The following is an 18,949-nucleotide window of genomic DNA, read 5'->3' on the forward strand; positions in this document are numbered from 1 at the left end:
TCTCTTTCACTAGCAACTTTATTTCCTCATGCCACCACTCACTATCCTTTCTAATCTACCCACTTCCCTAATGTTGTTAGAAATGAAAGTGAATGGCAAGAGATGGGTGATTATTGGTGCTTATGCACGTGATCATGAGAAGAATGATCATGAAAGGCAAGTGTTTTGGGAGCAGCTGAGTGAGTGTGTCAGCAGTTTTGAAGTAAGAGACTGGATGCTAATGATGGGTGATTTAAATGTGACTTTGAGTAATATTGCAGTTGAGGGTATGAATGGGGGCTATGGGTTATTCAGTATTATGAATGGAAATGATGAACAGCTTGTGGAGCTGTGTGCTGATGAATGACTGGTGATGGGAATAACTTGTTTAAAAAGAGGGACATCACAAGTATATGTGAGTAGAAGAGATGGTCAGCAGGCATTATCTGATTTCATTATAAATGATGTACATTTAAAAGAGATTTTTTAGATGTAAATGTGCTGAGAAGGCCAGCAGGTGGGATGATGTCTGATCACTATCTTGTGGAGGCAATGGTGAATATTTATAGAGGTTTTTGGAAAAGAGGAAACAGTATTGGTGAGAAGAGAGTGGTGAGAGTGACTGAGCTTGGAAAAGAGACTTGTGGAAAGAAACACCAGGAGAGAATGATTGTAGAGTGGCAAAAGATGAGAGTAAATGAAGCAAGGAGAGTGGATGAGGAATGGAAGTTATTTAGGGAAGCAGTGCTGGCATGTTTGAGAGATGCATGTAGCATGCATAAGGTGGGCAAATTTGAAAGAGTAGTGAGAAGTGGGATAAAGAAGTAAAGCAGCACTTGAAAGAAAATAGAGGTGTTTGGCTGGTACTTACTGGGAAAGGATGTGAATGATTGGGGGATGTATGAGAGAAAGTAGGAGGTCAAGAGGAAGGGACAGGGGTTGAAAAGAAGAGCAAATGATAGTTGACGTGAGTAACAGTAAACTTGATGGAGAATGAAATGTTTTGGAAGGAGGTTAATAATGTACAAGAAATAAGAGAATAAACATGAACATCATTGAAGGGAGCAAAGGGGGAAGTGGTAACAGGTAGTGATAATGAGAGAATGGAGTGAGTATAATGGCAGATGTAGAGTGTTGGGGTCAGGGTGGTATGTGAAGCAAGAGAGGCATGGAGATTAGTTTGGTGAAGAGAAAAGAGGTGGTGAAAGCCTTATTTAAGATGAATGAAGCAAGGTGGATGGTATTGCAGTTGAATTTATTAATAGTTAGGGTGACTGTCTTGTTAATTGGTTGGTAAGGATGTTCATTGTATGCAGTTTCTCACTCAAACTTGCCATCAGTGCCTTGTTATCTCATAGTGCTCACGCAAAGTCTTTATGGTAGTTCTGTTATCTAATTTTTTCTTTAACTTCTATTTTTCAAGTATAATGATTTATTTTTTTTTTTTTTGTGCTTTGTCGCTGTCTCCCGCGTTTGTGAGGTAGCGCAAGGAAACAGACGAAAGAGATGGCCCAACCCACCCCCATACACATGTATATACATACATCCACACACACAAATATACATACCTACACAGCTTTCCATGGTTTACCCCAGACGCTTCACATGCCTTGATTCAATCCACTGACAGCACGTCAACCCCGGTACACCACATCGCTCCAATTCACTCTATTCCTTGCCCTCCTTTCACCCTCCTGCATGTTCAGGCCCCAATCACATAAAATCTTTTTCACTCCATCTTTCCACCTCCAATTTGGTCTCCCTCTTCTCCTCATTCCCTCCACCTCCGACACATATATCCTCTTGGTCAATCTTTCCTCACTCATTCTCTCCATGTGCCCAAACCATTTCAAAATACCCTCTTCTGCTCTCTCAACCACGCTCTTTTTATTTCCACACATCTCTCTTACCCTTACGTTACTTACTCGATCAAACCACCTCACACCACACATTGTCCTCAAACATCTCATTTCCAGCACATCCATCCTCCTGCGCACAACTCTATCCATAGCCCACGCCTCGCAACCATACAACATTGTTGGAACCACTATTCCTTCAAACATACCCATTTTTGCTTTCCGAGATAATGTTCTCGACTTCCAAACATTCTTCAAGGCTCCCAGAATTTTTGCCCCCTCCCCCACCCTATGATCCACTTCGGCTTCCATGGTTCCAACCGCTGCCAGATCCACTCCCAGATATCTAAAACACTTCACTTCCTCCAGTTTTTCTCCATTCAAACTCACCTCCCAATTGACTTGACCCTCAACCCTACTGTACCTAATAACCTTGCTCTTATTCACATTTACTCTTAACTTTCTTCTTTCACACACTTTACCAAACTCAGTCACCAGCTTCTGCAGTTTCTCACATGAATCAGCCACCAGCGCTGTATCATCAGCGAACAACAACTGACTCACTTCCCAAGCTCTCTCATCCACAACAGACTTCATACTTGCCCCTGTTTCCAAAACTCTTGCATTCACCTCCCTAACAACCCCATCCATAAACAAATTAAACAACCATGGAGACATCACACACCCCTGCTGCAAACCTACATTCACTGAGAACCAATCACTTTCCTCTCTTCCTACACGTACACATGCCTTACATCCTCGATAAAAACTTTTCACTGCTTCTAACAACTTGCCTCCCACACCATATATTCTTAATACCTTCCACAGAGCATCTCTATCAACTCTATCATATGCCTTCTCCAGATCCATAAATGCTACATATTTTTTTTTATATATTTTATTATACTTTGTCGCTGTCTCCCGCGTTTGCGAGGTAGCGCAAGGAAACAGACGAAAGAAATGGCCCAACCCCCCCCATACACATGATTTATGCTTATGCTTATTAGCACTAGACCATCTTCTGCACCTCTTGGTCTCTTGGATGACATCTTGAAGGGCTAAAATACAGCTGAATATAAGAAATTTACAGGACTTTTGATTAGCTCAGCTGCAGTGTAGATAGATTTTAGTGCCTTAGCACTGCTAACAGTGCTGTCTTGGTGGCAGATCCACAAACTAATAATAAATGGTAGCTGATTCAAAATGTGCCGGACCTCAGAGCTCTGGATTAGAGAGGTACAACCTGTACAGTAGTTCTGTCAGTGTTGAATGTATTTGAGGCATTTGCCCTTTACAAAAAAAGTATGAGAGAGGTTGGATATGTTAGAAATAAAATTTTTGAGAACAATGTGTGGTGTGAGAAGGGAAATGTGTGAGGACAATATGTGGCATGAGGAGGGCTGATCAGATCCAGTGGTTCAAGCTCTCCATTATTATTTGACAGGGTTGAGTTGAAAGCAGTCCAGTCATGATTAGTGTGCGGCTGTTGGCAACTTGAGGGTGGGCCGTTTTAGTAATGTTTCTTTCCATTTACCTTGAAGCTTTAGAACTATACCTTTTAATGGCTTTTCCAATAACTATGACCTGGCATATTTTAAAAGACATGTTTTTCACTTCCTCCAGAATTTGTAAATACTTTCCCTTGTCTCTTCTTTTTCCCTTTCATTAACCTCTCTATATTTTAGTCAAGGCCCAGCCTTGTTGTGGACTTTTGTATGTGACTGTAGCCTTCATCTTGAAAATAAGGAAAAATGATAGGGCAAGAGAAAGAAGTTGGATGGATGGTGAGCATGAGTGAGTAGAGGATGACTAAAAGGGTATACATCATAGAAGTGGAGGGTACAAGGAAAATTGGGAAACTGATGAGGGTCTGGAAGGATGGAATGATAGTGATTTTCAGTGATTGTTCCCTGAGCATAGAGGAGAGTAAGAAGAATGTATTGGATGGAGCACAATTGGAGCATGTAGTATACAGGTGATGATGAATTGTTTATGAGCTGAACCAGGGCATATGAAGCAGTCAGGGGAAACTATGAAAAAGTCTGTGGGGCTTAATTGTGAATAGGGGGCTCTGGTTTCAGTATTGTATGTGTGATGGAGAGGCAGTGGATGTGATTGAATGAGGCAATTGTGTGTTTATGGCACTACCTTGCTCTCTTGGGAAACTGAGTAAGTATGAAAAATAAAATGTATTTATTTATTTATTTATGTTTATTTATTTTGCTTTGTCGCTGTCTCCCGCGTTTGTGAGGTAGCGCAAGGAAACAGACGAAAGAAATGGCCCAACCCACCCCCATACACATGTATATACACACACGTCCACACACGCAAAATATACATACCTATACATCTCAGTGTACACATATATATACACACACAGACACATACATATATACCCATGCACACAGTTCACACTGTCTGCCTTTATTCATTCCCATAGCCACCTCGCCACACATGGAATACCATCCCCCTCCCCCCTCATGTGTGCGGGGTAGCGCTAGGAAAAGACAACAAAGGCCTCATTCGTTCACACTCAGCCTCTAGCTGTCATGCAATAATGCCCGAAACCAGAGCTCCCTTTCCACATCCAGGCCCCACACAGCTTTCCATGGTTTACCCCAGACGCTTCACATGCCCTGATTCAATCCACTGACAGCACGTCAACCCCGGTATACCACATCGATCCAATTCACTCTATTCCTTGCCTGCCTTTCACCCTCCTGCATGTTCAGGCCCTGATCACTCAAAATCTTTTTCACTCCATCTTTCCACCTCCACTTTGGTCTCCCACTTCTCCTCGTTCCCTCCACCTCCGACACATGTATCCTCTTGGTCAATCTTTCCTCAGTCATTCTCTCCATGTGCCCAAACCATTTCAAAACACCCTCTTCTGCTCTCTCAACCACGCTCTTTTTATTTCCACACATCTCTCTTACCCTTACATTACTTACTTGATCAAACCACCTCACACCACACATTGTCCTCAAACTTCTCATTTCCAGCACATCCACCCTCCTGCGCACAACTCTATCCATAGCCCACGCCTCGCAACCATACAACATTGTTGGAACCACTATTCCTTCAAACATACCCATTTTTGCTTTCGGAGATAATGTTCTCGACTTCCACACATTCTTCAAGGCTCCCAGGATTTTCGCCCCCTCCCCCACCCTATGATTCACTTCCGCTTCCATGGTTCCATCCGCAGCCAGATCCACTCCCAGATATCTAAAACACTTTACTTCCTCCAGTTTTTCTCCATTCAAACTTACCTCCCAATTGACTTGACCCTCAACACTACTGTACCTAATAACCTTGCTCTTATTCACATTTACTCTTAACTTTCTTCTTTCACACACTTTACCAAACTCAGTCACCAGCCTCTGCAGTTTCTCACATGAATCAGCCACCAGCGCTGTATCATCAGCGAACAACAACTGACTCACTTCCCAAGCTCTCTCATCCACAACAGACTTCATTCTTGCCCCTCTTTCCAAAACTCTTGCATTCACCTCCCTAACAACCCCATCCATAAACAAATTAAAGAACCATGGAGACATCACACTCCCCTGCCGCAAACCAACATTCACTGAGAACCAATCACTTTCCTCTCTTCCTACATGTACACATGCCTTACATCCTCGATAAAAACTTTTCACTGCTTCTAACAACTTACCACCCACACCATATATTCTTAATACCTTCCACAGAGCATCTCTATCAACTCTATCATATGCCTTCTCCAGATCCATAAATGCTACATACAAATCCATTTGCTTTTCTAAATATTTCTCACATACATTCTTCAAAGCAAACACCTGATCCACACATCCTCTACCTGTAGATATGATATATGTGTAAATGCATCTTTCGTGTGGTGAGTGTAACAATGATAGTGATTAATGTCATTTAGGGAATTGTGTCACAAGGCTCACCCCCAGCTGTAGTTCCTCCCCTCCATTTGTTCCCTCTGGCTGTGTTGTGACTATACATAAACTTCAGCACTATGATAAGGCCATATGTTTGCTCATTACTGTATACATATCTTTTACATTTATGTGAATTTCTTGAGTGAATGGTGACTTTACACATGTAAAGCTCTCCTTCACAAACACATACACACACACCATTTAACCACCACCACCACTAATTCTCGATCCTCCTCCACCCTTCTTCCATTCCACCACTGCCTCTGTCAGACAGTCTTTGCATTAGATTTAGTGCTATACCATTGCTATATAAAGTATGGTAACCCCCTTATTTGTACATATTCTGTACTTTTACCCCTATCCCTGGGGATAGGGGAGAAAGAATACTTCCCAAGCATTCCTCATTTGTCGTAGAAGGCGACTAAAGGGGACATGAGTGGGGGGCTGGAAACCCTCCCCTCCTTGTATTTTAACTTTCTAAAAGGGGAAACAGAAGAAGGAGTCACGTGGGGGGTGCTCATCCTCCTCAAAGGCTCAGATTGGGGTGTCTAAATGTGTGTGGATGTAACCAAGATGAGAAAAAAGGAGAGATAGGTAGTATGTTTGAGGAAAGGAACCTGGATGTTTTGGCTCTGAGTGAAACAAAGCTCAAGGGTAAAGGAGAAGAGTGGTCTGGGAATGTCTTGGGAGTAAAGTCAGGGGTTAGTGAGAGGACAAGAGCAAGGGAAGGAGTAGCACTCCTCCTGAAACAGTGGTGGGAGTATGTGATAGAGTGTAAGAAAGTAAACTCTGGATTGATATGGGTAAAACTGAAAGTGGATGGAGAGAGATGGGTGATTATTGGTGCATATGCACCTGGGCATGAGAAGAAAGATCATGAGAGACAAGTGTTTTGGGAGTAGCTGAATGAGTGTGTTAATAGTTTTGATGCACGAGACCAGGTTATAGTGATGGGTCATTTGAATGCAAAGGTGAGTAATGTTGCAGTTGAGGGAATAATTGGTGTGCATGGGGAGTTCAGTGTTGTAAATGGAAATGCTGAAGAGCTTGTAGATTTATGTGCTGAAAATGGACTGGTGATTGGGAATACCTGGTTTAAAAAGAGAGATTTACATAAGTATACGTATGTAAGTAGGAGAGATGGATTATGTGTTAATTGATAGGCGCGCGAAAAAAAGACTTTTGGATGTTAATGTACTGGGAGGTGCAACAGGAGGGATGTCTCATCATTATCTTGTGGAGGCGAAGGTGAAGATTTGTAGAGGTTTTCAGAAAAGAAGAGAGAATGTTGAGGTGGAAAGAGTGGTGAGAGTAAGTGAGCTTGGGAAGGAGACTTGTGTGAGGAAGTGCCAGGAGAGACCGAGTGCAGAATGGAAAAAGGTGAGAACAAAGGACGTAAGGGGAGTGGGGGAGGAATGGGATGTATTTAGGGAAGCAGTGATGGCTTGCGCAAAAGATGCTTGTGGCATGAGAAGCGTGGGAGGTGGGCAGATTAGAAAGGGTAGTGAGTGGTGGGATGAAGAAGTAAGATTATTAGTGAAAGACAAGAGAAAGGCATTTGGACAATTTTTGCAGGGAAATAATGCAAATGAGTGGGAGATGTATAAAAGAAAGAGGCAGGAGGTCAAGAGAAAGGTGCAAGGTGAAAAAAAGGGCAAATGAGAGTTGGGGTGAGAGAGTATCATTAAATTTTAGGGAGAATAAAAAGATGTTTTGGAAAGAGGTAAATAAAGTGCATAAGACAAGGGAACAAATGGGAACTTCAGTGAAGGGGGCTAATGGGGAGATGATAGCAAGTAGTGGTGATGTGAGAAGGAGATGGAGTGAGTATTTTGAAGGTTTGTTGAATGCGTTTGATGATAGAGTGGCAGATATAGGGTGTTTTGGTCGAGATGGTGTGCAAAGTGAGAGGGTTAGAGAGAATGATTTGGTAAAGAGAGAAGAGGTAGTAAAAGCTTTGCGGAAGATGAAAGCAAGCAAGGCAGCGGGTTTGGATGGTATTGCAGTTGAATTTATTATAAAAGGGGGTGACTGTATTGTCGACTGGTTGGTAAGGTTATTTAATGTATTTATGACTCATGGTGAGGTGCCTGAGGATTGGCGGAATGCTTGCATAGTGCCATTGTACAAAGGCAAAGGGGATAAAAGTGAGTGCTCAAATTACAGAGGGATAAGTTTGTTGAGTATTCCTGGGAAATTATACGGGAGGGTATTGATTGAGAGGGTGAAGGCATGTACGGAGCATCAGATTGGGGAAGAGCAGTGTGGTTTCATAAGTGGTAGAGGATGTGTGGATCAGGTGTTTGCTTTGAAGAATGTATGTGAGAAATACTTAGAAAAGCAAATGGATTTGTATGTAGCATTTATGGATCTGGAGAAGGCATATGATAGAGTTGATAGAGATGCTCTGTGAAGGTGTTAAGAATGTATGGTTGTGGGAGGCAAGTTGTTAGAAGCAGTGAAAAGTTTTTATCGAGGATGTAAGGCATGTGTACATGTTGGAAGAGAGAAAGTGATTGGTTCTCAGTGAATGTTGATTTGTGGCAGGGGTGTGTGATGTCTCCATGGTTGTTTAATTTGTTTATTGATGGGGTTGTTAGGGAGGTGAATGCAAGAGTTTTGGAAAGAGGGGCAAGTATGAAGTCTGTTGTGGATGAGAGAGCTTGGGAAGTGAGTCAGTTGTTGTTCGCTGATGATACAGTGCTGGTGGCTGATTCATGTGAGAAACTGAAGCTGGTGACTGAGTTTGGTAAAGTGTGTGAAAGAAGAAAGCTGAGAGTAAATGTGAATAAGAGCAAGGTCATTAGGTACAGTAGGGTTGAGGGACAAGTCAATTGGGAGGTAAGTTTGAATGGAGAAAAACTGGAGGAAGTAAAGTGTTTTAGATATCTGGGAGTGGATTTGGCAGCAGATGGACCCATGGAAACAGAAGTGAATCATAGGGTGGGGGAGGGGGCGAAAGTTCTGGGAGCATTGAAGAATGTGTGGAAGTCAAGAACATTATCTCTGAAAGCAAAAATGGGTATGTTTGAAGGAATAGTGGTTCCATCAATGATATATGGTTGTGAGGTGTGGGCTATAGATAGAGTTGTGCTTAGGAGGGTGGATAAATGAGATGTTTGAGGACAATATGTGGTGTGAGGTGGCTTAATCGAGTAAGTAATAATAGGGTAAGAGAGATGTGTGGTAATAAAAAGAGTGTGGTTGAGAGAGCAGAAGAGGGTGTTTTGAAATGGTTTGGTCACATGGAGAGAATGAGTGAGGAAAGATTGACAAAGAAGATATTTGTGCCAGGAGGTGGAAGGAACAAGAAGTGGGAGACCAAATTGGAGGTGGAAAGATTGAGTGAAAAAGATTTTGAGTGATCGCGGCATGAACATGCAGGAGGGTGAAAGGCATGCAAGGAATAGAGTGAATTGGAACAACGTGGTATACCGGGGTCGACGTGCTGTCAGTGGATTGAACTAGGGTGTGTGAAGCGTCTGGGGTAAGTCATGGAAAGTTCTGTGGGGCCTGGATGTGGAAAGGGAGCTGTGGTTTCGATGCATTATACATGACAGCTAGAGACTGAGTGTGAATGAATGTGGCCTTTGTTGTCTTTTCCTAGCGCTACCTCGCGCACATGCGGGGGAGGGATTTTTATTTCATGTGTGGCGGGGTGGCGATGGGAATGAATAAAGGCAGACAGTATGAATTATGTACAAGTGTATATGTGTATATGTCTGTGTGTGTATATATATGTATATGTTGAGATGTATAGGTATACGTATTTGCGTGTGTGGACGGTTATGTAAATACATGTGTATGTGGGTTGGTTGGGCCATTCTTTTGTCTGTTTCCTTGTGCTACCTTGCTAACCCAGGAGACAGCAACAAAGTAAAATAAAAGAATATGATATAGAATATAATCTTTACTTTTACATGTATTTCTGTCATTACATAATGGGAAACATAATTCAAAGCCTTTCTTTTGTCCAAATTGAGATTGAGAAATTTGAAGTCACCTGGTGTTTAAGGGTTAAAAATTGTCTCAGGTGCCTTTGAACATATGGGAAATAATAATTTTTAGTGTGTATTTGAAGCAGCTAACATGAAATCTTGTAAATATGTACTTGAAATTTAGTATTCATACTTGTGATAACTGCAATAAAGTTTTGGTATGATGCATAATAAATGCTCACATTGTTTCCTAATTTTTAGCTTTAGATGAATTCAACACGTACATGGAAGAGAACACTGATGTGCAAAGGGTCATCCATGGATTTCTTCTTGCATCAAGGAACTGTGATGAAATACTGGATGTGCTTTCGGTGGAAAAGCGTACTGTATCTGAACTTGCCACAATTTTCACAGCACTTAGCCATATATTATTAAGGTAAGTGATAAATTTCTTGATACAGGAAATGTTTTTCTTATACAGTGTCTGCAAAAGTTAAAGTAAGTGATAAATATCTTGATACAGGAAATGTTTTTCTTATACAGTGTCTGCAAAAAGAAAAATTCAAAGACAATACCCTACTTATGTTTTGATGCTTTGTTATCTCTCCTTTGGCCTTGATGGCCATCTACAGATGTCTGGGCATGGAAGTAGCAAGGCTTCTGGAGTATTCTAGGTCCATGTTTTAGGTCCATAGGGTCTTGATCTGAATGAGATGAATCATTGATGGGGTGCTGTTAGAAGCAAGCTTTATTGTCACCTGGTTCCAGCAAATCTCGATTAAGTTAAGATTGTAGGAGTTCCCTGGCCATTGTGGCAGTTAAATATTTTTCCTTGATAACCAGTTCATCACCTTTCTAGCCTTATAGCAGGGGGTGCTATCCTCCATATGGTGATCACACCCATGAACCTAATAAAAAGGTAGCAGATGGTCTTCTAGCACCTTAATGTATTGCTGTACATTCCTTTTAGTGTCTTTAGGTCAGAAGTACAACCCTCCTCTCCCCATTGCACCACTAAATCAATCCCAGATCGTCACAATATGTGGGTGTTTCTCCTCCTCTATGTAATGAGTGTCATATCAGCTGATGCCTTCAGGCCAAGCTCACCCTCCCTTGCCTCTACTGTACATGCTTGAGGGCTCTTTCATTGGAAAACATCACCTTAATCCACTGTTGCTCTCTTCACTTCTTGTGTAGGGTGAGTTAAAAGTCACTATGCACCTAAGTTACAAATGATACAGATACCTCATTTTTAGTATTATTTGTACAACAAAAGACCTACATGACTTTTAACACATGGTGACCCTCCATTTCCTCCTCCCATCTTCGTCCTCTTCCATCCTTACACAATGTCACTTTAGTGTTCCTTTGATCACAAGCATATTTAGATGCTAATATTGTATTACGAAAATGGTTTTGTTGCCTGATGTTCTTTTTTTTTTTTTTGTGGAACAAATATACAGAGTGCAACAGAAATTTAATATAAAGAATCCCAACACTCCCTTACCACATTGCAATGCAGTGTAGCAGTTAATTACCAAGTTCCAGGAAATTAGATCAATTGTGGATGCATTAACATCCAGCAGGGTGGCAGCAAAGACATGATAAGAAGTGTAGATGTAATTTTACTTGCATGTGGTTGCCGTTTCCTATATTTGTTCTAACGTAAGTAAGTATGGGAAGTGTATTTGTATTAATGTAAAGAGTCTTGCTTAATACACTTATTGTCTGTGGTAGGTTCATGGTGACTTTTGGCTCATCCCATATTTCTCTGCAAATGTGTGTTGTTTGTATTTTATTTCGTTTGTAAACAGGGATTTGGCAGCTGGCTTTTGGGAAGAAATTAGTAGGTCCTTTTGCAGGCAATATTGAATGGTTCTTTGAGATGGCTTTTTTTTGAGTTAGGCAGTGGAATGTAGGGTTTCATCAATACTAATTGTCTTAAGATGATAAATTTAAATTTAGAAGTCTTCCTTGGGCATCCAGGGGTAGGTTTTGATGGTTGGATGATGTTGTCAGGGCAGCCATGAGCTCTGTCAAGCAGCCACCTAATCATGTGTTCTGAGCTCCAGTATGTCTAGATATTCACATCTATCCATATTTTCTTGCTTCCAGGCAGGAATTTGTTTTTTTCCCTCCTGTGAAAGGTAAGAGCCAGCCATCTTGAAGCACAGGTGGAAGAAATACAGCACCCAGAAGCAAAGTTCCTAAGATGAAATGGCATCCTGGAGGAGTAAAGAAAGACCATCCTCTCCCAAAGATAGCCTGAGGCACACTGGGGCAGGTTGCTGGTCTTAACACAATTTGAAGCACTGGTCTCAGTGACCAGATGCACAATGATTTCACCCTGGGTGTCATATGTTTGTATCAACAATAAACCTTAGCCATGTATTGCCTTTGAAAATTAATGAAGTACATGAGACTTACCGTAGGTCAGTTGAAATGTGCTTCGAATTTTATGAAGCAAATCACCTCTGCTAGAAGGGAGCTTTCACATGAGCTATGCTTTGCCTGCTTCACGCCACCAGACTTTAAAGAGTACGACCAACCACATGAAAGTAACTGAACATTTTGCACTGCTAGAAATATGTGAGCCACAAGACGCTACAGAGCGTAGGGTGGGAGAGGTGGGCATGTGAAAGCTCCCTTCTAGCAGAGGTGATTTGCTTCATAAAATTCAAAGCACATTTCAACTGACTTACGGTAAGTCTCATGTACTTCATTAATTTTACGTCAGCAAATCACACCTTTGCTAGAGGTCGCTTTTCCATGAGGTTTTGAAGCCATGTGGGTGTCGTACTGTAGACATGCAGAGAGGAGAAATGATACATGCAGTAACCAACTGCAATATAGTAAGAAATTTACATAGCCATGGACCAGGTGACAAGAGACAACATCTATGCAAACAAAATGAACAGACTATTGAAGGACAACATCTTGGAAAGGATCGAGACTCAGGACAATCTCCTTGTCATAAAACTTGGCAAAAGTGGCAGCCCTGGACCACCCAGCCCTTGCCATGATGTGTCCAATTGGTAGAGCCATGGCTTTGGCTTTCGATGCAGCTGCAGGCTGAACACTGCCCGCTGAATACTGGCTGGAGTCTATGTCCGACAGAGAAAGCACTGTTCGAATCCACCTTGCAACAGTGTCCCTCGTTACATGCTTGTGGGACTTGATAAAACTTAGGAGTAACTTCCCATTCTCCTGATGTGCAGAATTTCTGAACTCCTCTGTCCTAGCAATATACATTTTCAGAGTTTCACACACACACAATCTAATGTCAGTAGAATATGCTTTAAAGGTCACAAACCGCACATTGAACTTTGGCCTGCACTGTTTAATAGTTTCCCCTAACCAAACACAAACAGAATCCTGCCCAAAATTAATATTCTTCAGCAACAAACAATGCAAAGTTTGTATTCTGGCAGCCTGTGTAAGTGCCATCAACATCACAAGCTTCAGTGTTAAATCCTTTAAAGAGAGGGAGGACAAAGGATCCATGGCACGCAGATGCTGTAGCACCTGCTGAACATCCCAAGTTCTTGTATACCTAGGGACAGACGGCCGCAAGTTAAAAACTCCCTTTAAGAACCTGGTGACAAGAGGGTGGCTGCCTGCACTGCAACCATCCACAGTAATCCCCAGGGAGGAGAGTGCACCCCTGGCAGTGTTGATTGAAGTATAGCTAACACCTCTGTGGAAAGCGACAGACAGAAAATTCACAATATTAGTTACAGTGGGAGCAAAGGGATCGATGTTCCGGCTACCACAAAACTGTAACCACCTGTTAATATGTGGCTGGTACTGCCTCGCAGTCGCAGGTCTCCAGGAGGCAAGGATGATGTCCGTACCTGCCTGAGAAATGCCCCTGTCTCGCAGACATTGCCGGATAAGAGGCAAGCCATCAGTCGGGTGTGTCGGAGAATGGGGTGTTCCTCCTCCGTTGATGGGTGACGCAAGACGTGTGCCCCCCTTGGAATCAGCCGTGGTTCCTTGACCAGCAAAGTGAGTAGAGTCCCCATCCAGGGCTGGGACGGCTAGAGAGGCAATACCATCCACCCCTTCGCTGACTCTGCTCGAATTTTCTGTTGGCACCTGGCAATCAGAGCAAAGGGTGGGAAAAGGTAGATTAGTTCAAACTGATACCAGCCGATAGAAAAGGCATCAAAATGTTCTGCATCTGGGTCAGGTTTCCAGGAGCAGAAACGAGTCACTTGAGCATTCAGTCTAGAAGCAAAGAGATCAATGCTCGGAACCCCAAATACTTCAGAGAGGGCCCTAAAGAGTTCTTCATGCAATTTCCACTCATGCCTGTCATTGAATGTCCGAGATGCAGCGTCTGCCATGAGATTGACTTTACCCGGTACATGAGAGCAGGTAAGCCAGATATCATTCACCGCACACCACTCCCAAAGGTCACGGCAAATGTCATTACACAGTGAGGACCATGTGCCGCCCATTTCATTGACATAGGTCACCGCCGTCGTGTTATCACAAAACACCCGAACATGTCGTCCTTTGAGAAGAGATGCAAATGAGCGCACTACCAGGGAGATGGCTTTGAGTTCCTTTGCATTAATGTGCAAGGCAGATTCTGATAATGACCATCTCCCATTAACTTTTTGTTGATTGAGATGGCCACCCCAACTGAAATTTGATGCATCAGTATACAGATCCAATTCTGTACCCTTCCGAAAAATCTGTCTGGTTTGCAATCAATGTGAGATACCCACCAAAGCAAGTCCAATCTCATCTCATGAGTAACCACCATCCACTTGTCAAACTTACCTTTTGCGACTTAACGCAGCAATCTTAGCACATTCTAACCGCCTGTAATGCAGTTTCCCCATCTCTGCTGCTGGAACGGCTGCAACTAATAGCCCAACAACTCTGGCGACATTCCGAATTTTGGCTCTGTCACTATGTAACAATTCCTCACAGCATTGTAGTATCTTGTGTATCCTACAATCAGGTAATGTTACTGTCATAGTCTCAGAATCTATAATGTTCCCCAAATACTCCAAGCGCTTAGTGGGGACCAAGACAGATTTGCTTTCGTTAATACAGAAACCTAACTTCTTGAGCAAGTCAACAGTGGTACGCACACTCTCACAACATCCATCAAAAGTGCAGTGACAAATAAGAGTATCATCAATGAAACTCGTGATATGTCCCTTCTCTCTAAGTACAGCAAAAACAGTTTTCATTAATTTAGTGAACAGACGGGGACCATCCGCAACCCCATTAGGGAGACACGTGAATTGATAAATTTTTCCTTACCACTTGAAACACAGAAAGCGTTGTTGCTCCTCAGCTATCTTAACAGAATAATAGGCGTTCCGCAAATCGACAGAGGCCATGAAGACACCGCTGTTAACAAGATGAATCGCCTGCTCAAAATTTTCCATCTTGAAGTGTTTGTACTCTAAAAATGTATTAAATTTTTCCAGGTTAAGGATCATCCTAATCCCACCATCCTTCTTCCGTCTTAAGAAAATAGGGGAAAGAATCTGCCCCTCCTGTCTCTGGGTCTCCCAGACTCAAAAGCTGTACAATTTCCTGGCAAACAATTTCCTTTTCCTCGACATTAAACACATACTCAACTTCTTCAGCAAATAAAGGGCCAATGTTAGCAACATCAATATCTAAATGGCAATGCTGAACAATATCTAAAATATTTGGATCACTGCTAATAGCATGCCACTCATGTACAAAATAGTGAAGTCTGCCAGCTTGAAAAGGATGACTCATCTCAGTTACTGCCGGGGATTGTGACCCCGGCCTCGGGAGTTTTTTGTCTCAGGACCCTGCTTTGAGAAGGATTGCCGGTGCTCACTCCGGGGACCATGCGTGCGTTGGCCATATGGATGAAACCTGGCCATAAAACCCCTGTATGGCAGTCTCCCAGAAGAGCCCCTAAACTTGCCAGGACCAAACTTCGAGGTAGAGAGCGGTTTCCTTAGAGCAATCTTGCTCCTTAACTTTTTAGACTCCTCAGTGTGCTTGGCTGAGAGTGAGACATCATCCCCAAACAGAAGACGAGTCATGGGCACCTTGTCTGAACAGAGGTGAGCATACTTGCGGTTAATTTCGCACTTGATGATGAACCGGCGAGCCAGATTATTCTTGTGATTAGCATGACCCAGGAGTGCCAGGGCACCATTAAGCATGCACACTTCCTGGGCAACATCTGGTTGGCTAGTCTGGGCGATCTTGTCAAGCACTGTGAGTGACTTTGTCAAAATTGTAGCAGCTGTAATAATGTCTTTCCCAACATCCTTCAAACGGAAGTCTGCCTTCTTGGCATCAGTCTTCAGTGCATCTAAAACTTGCAAGTTGCAATCCACGGGTGCTAAGGCATGACAGTTATCTGGCCTCTTGGCTGCAGCATCCTCCAAAATCTCCTTATACTCCTCCTCTCGCAAGCCGTGAGCAAATACATGGTTAACCATATCGGCAACATGCTGGTCAGTGCCATCAGACACCTCATCCACAGGACCGTAAGCCCTGGCGCACTGCAGGAGACCACTGTCAGGCCGCCCGTCATTCTGAGACACAATCATCACTGGAAAGGTAATGCTCAGCTGGAGTAAAGCCCGAAAAACCCGTGGGCGAGCACGAGGGAGGCACCACCTGGCTAGAAAGGCCAATGTTTACATCGGCGGCCGCCACGGCGTCATCAGCCCCCCGACTGGGGCCTAAGTTCCTTTCCTCCTTCAATTTCTCCACATCACCATGTAAAGCAGCCAAAGCGTCCATCACAATGTTCCAGGGCGGCGCAGATGCCTCATCCCATGAGGTAGAAGGCAAGGAATGTGTGTGCTGGGAAGCAGAGTCACCGCCATCACCAGTGACGTGACCATGGGGCCTATTGTTACCACCCTGAAGAGCCTCCCGCTGAGAAGGGCTGCTCCTGGAGCTAGTCCTATGCGAGGAGCCTTTCCTCACATGCCTGGCATGTTCAGAATCGCCCTCCTTACTCGATCTCCGTATGCTGGTGGAACTGCCTGGGACATCTGACATGGCGGCGGCGATAGCAATGCGGCGGTGCAGGTCAGTGTAAGAGATGCAACTCCACAAATGCATCAACAACGCACTTCCCTCCCCGCTCCTAAACGGATCACGGGTGGTGTTGCAGCCAGCCCCAAACTGGGTCACAGGCTGTAGCAAAGCCTTTCCACTCCAGGGGGATCACGGGAAGAAGGCTGCCAAGCTCGCAGCTGCAGAAAACCGTCTGGACAGCGCAAAGGAAGCACAGCAACTGGTGGCGTGAAGCGGCAAAGCGTATCTCATGGGGAAGCGACCTCTAGCAGAGGTGTGATTTGCTGACGTAAAATTTGTGCTGTCAGACAAGGTTTTTTATGGACTCTTTGATGTAGAAGTACATCATTATAAAAGAATTTATTATTTTTTTTATTTATTATACTTTGTCGCTGTCTCCCACGTTAGCAAGGTAGCACAGGGAAACATACGAAAGAATGGCCCAACCCACCCTCATACACATGTATATACATACACGTCCACATGCACATATACATACCTATACATTTCAACGTGTACATGTATATACATATACAGCCATATACATTTATACACATGTACATAATTCATACTTGCTGCCTTTATTCATTCCCGTTGCCACTCTGCCACAAATGAAATGACAACCCCCTCCCCCGCATGTGTGCGAGGTAGCGCTGGGAAAAGACAACAAAAGCCATATTCGTTCACACTCAGACTCTAGCTGTCGTGTATAATGCACTGAAACCACAGCTCCCTTTCCACATCCAGGCTCCACAATCTTTCTTCACTCATTTTCTCCATGTGACCATACCATTTCAAAACACCCTCTTCTGCTTTCTCAACCACACTGTTTATTTCCACACATCTCTCTTATCCTTTCATTACTTACTCGATCAAACCACCTCACACCACATATTGTCCTCAAACATCTCATTTCCAACACATCCACCCTCCTCCGCATAACTCTCTCTATAACCCATGCCTCACAACCGTATAACATTGTTGAAACCACTATTCCTTCAAACATACCCAATTTTGCTTTCCAAGATAATGTTCTTGCCTTCCACACATTTTTCAATGCTCCCAGAATTTATATCAACATGAAAAGTTTTCTAAAATGGGAAACAGAAGAAGGAGTCACACGGGGAGTGCTCATCCTCCTCGAAGGCTCAGACTGGGGTGTCTAAATGTGTGTGGATGTAACCAAGATGTGAAAAAAGGAGAGATAGGTAGTATGTTTGAGGAAAGGAACCTGGATGTTTTGGCTCTGAGTGAAACGTAGCTTAAGGGTAAAGGGGAAGAGTGGTTTGGGAATGTCTTTGGAGTAAAGTCAGGGGTTAGTGAGAGGACAAGAGCAAGGGAAGGAGTAGCACTACTCCTGAAACAGGAGTTCTGGGAGTATGTGATAGAGTGTAAGAAAGTAAATTCTAGATTAGTATGGGTAGAACTGAAAGTTGATGGAGAGAGATGGGTGATTATTGGTGCATATGCCCCTGGGCATGAGAAGAAAGATCATGAGAGACAAGTGATTTGGGAGCAGCTGAATGAGTGTGTTAGTGGTTTTGATGCACAAGACTGGGTTCTAGTGATGGGTGATTTGAATGCAAAGGAGAGTAATGTGGCAGTTGAGCGAATAATTGGTATACATGGAGTGTTCAGTGTTGTAAATGGAAATGGTGAAGAGCTTGTAGATTTATGTGCTGAAAAAGGACTGATGATTGGGAATACCTGGTTTAAAAAGTAAGATATACATAAGTATACGTATGTAAGTAGGTGAGATGGCCAGAGAGTGTTATTGGATTACGTGTTAATTGACAGGCGCGCGAAAGAGAGACTTTTGGATGTTAATGTGCTGAGAGGTGCAACTGCAGGGATGTCTGATCATTATCTTGTGGAGGCGAAGGTGAAGATTTGTATGGGTTTTCAGAATAGAAGAGAGAATGTTGGGGTGAAGAGGGTGGTGAGAGTAAGTGAGCTTGGGAAGGAGACTTGTGTGAGGAAGTACCAGGAGAGACTGAGTACAGAATGGAAAAAGGTGAGAACAAAGGAGGTAAGGGGAGTGGGGGAGGAATGGGATGTATTTAGGGAAGCAGTGATGGCTTGCGCAAAAGACGCTTGTGGCATGAGAAGCATGGGAGGTGGGTTGATTAGAAAGGGTAGTGAGTGGTGGGATGAAGAAGTAAGATTATTAGTGAAAGAGAAGAGAGAGGAATTTGGACGATTT

General features: G+C 43.2%; 3 protein-coding genes across 3 annotated transcripts in view; 1 reads left to right on the forward strand and 2 right to left on the reverse strand.

Annotated features, from left to right (window-relative positions):
- Nucleotides 1-18,949, forward strand: part of LOC139759478 (nucleolar pre-ribosomal-associated protein 1) — a 295,642-nt gene that overhangs the window by 2,845 nt on the left and 273,848 nt on the right. Inside the window, exon 2 of the mRNA XM_071681655.1 lies at nucleotides 9,964-10,138. Within this exon, the coding sequence (XP_071537756.1) occupies nucleotides 9,964-10,138 (175 nt within the window). The remainder of the gene's footprint in view (nucleotides 1-9,963; nucleotides 10,139-18,949) is intronic.
- Nucleotides 12,473-15,167, reverse strand: LOC139763923 (uncharacterized). Its single transcript, XM_071690377.1, has 4 exons — nucleotides 14,986-15,167; nucleotides 14,494-14,667; nucleotides 13,852-14,352; nucleotides 12,473-13,819 (listed from the first exon to the last, which is right to left on the reverse strand). The coding sequence occupies exons 1-4, from the start codon at nucleotides 15,165-15,167 to the stop codon at nucleotides 12,622-12,624; spliced, it is 2,055 nt and encodes a 684-aa protein (XP_071546478.1). The 3' UTR covers nucleotides 12,473-12,621.
- Nucleotides 13,709-17,039, reverse strand: LOC139759790 (uncharacterized). The gene has a single exon (XM_071682259.1). The coding sequence runs from the start codon at nucleotides 16,266-16,268 to the stop codon at nucleotides 15,462-15,464; it is 807 nt and encodes a 268-aa protein (XP_071538360.1). The 5' UTR covers nucleotides 16,269-17,039; the 3' UTR covers nucleotides 13,709-15,461.

This window comes from Panulirus ornatus, chromosome 3 (assembly GCF_036320965.1).
Source record: "Panulirus ornatus isolate Po-2019 chromosome 3, ASM3632096v1, whole genome shotgun sequence".
In the NCBI taxonomy this organism is placed as follows: Eukaryota; Metazoa; Arthropoda; class Malacostraca; order Decapoda; family Palinuridae; genus Panulirus; species Panulirus ornatus.

Bases quoted from the DNA above. Each gene is read 5' to 3' on its own strand.
- LOC139763923 (XM_071690377.1), bottom strand. From the start codon at position 15,167: ATGATCCTTAACCTGGAAAAATTTAATACATTTTTAGAGTACAAACAC. The intron at 14,353-14,493 runs GTAAGTTTGACA...ATCAAATTTCAG, and splicing joins GCTGCGTTAAGTCGCAAAAG to TTGGGGTGGCCATCTCAATC. The intron at 13,820-13,851 runs GTATCAGTTTGA...ACCTTTTCCCAC, and splicing joins GATGCCTTTTCTATCGGCTG to CCTTTGCTCTGATTGCCAGG.
- LOC139759790 (XM_071682259.1), bottom strand. From the start codon at position 16,268: ATGATTGTGTCTCAGAATGACGGGCGGCCTGACAGTGGTCTCCTGCAG.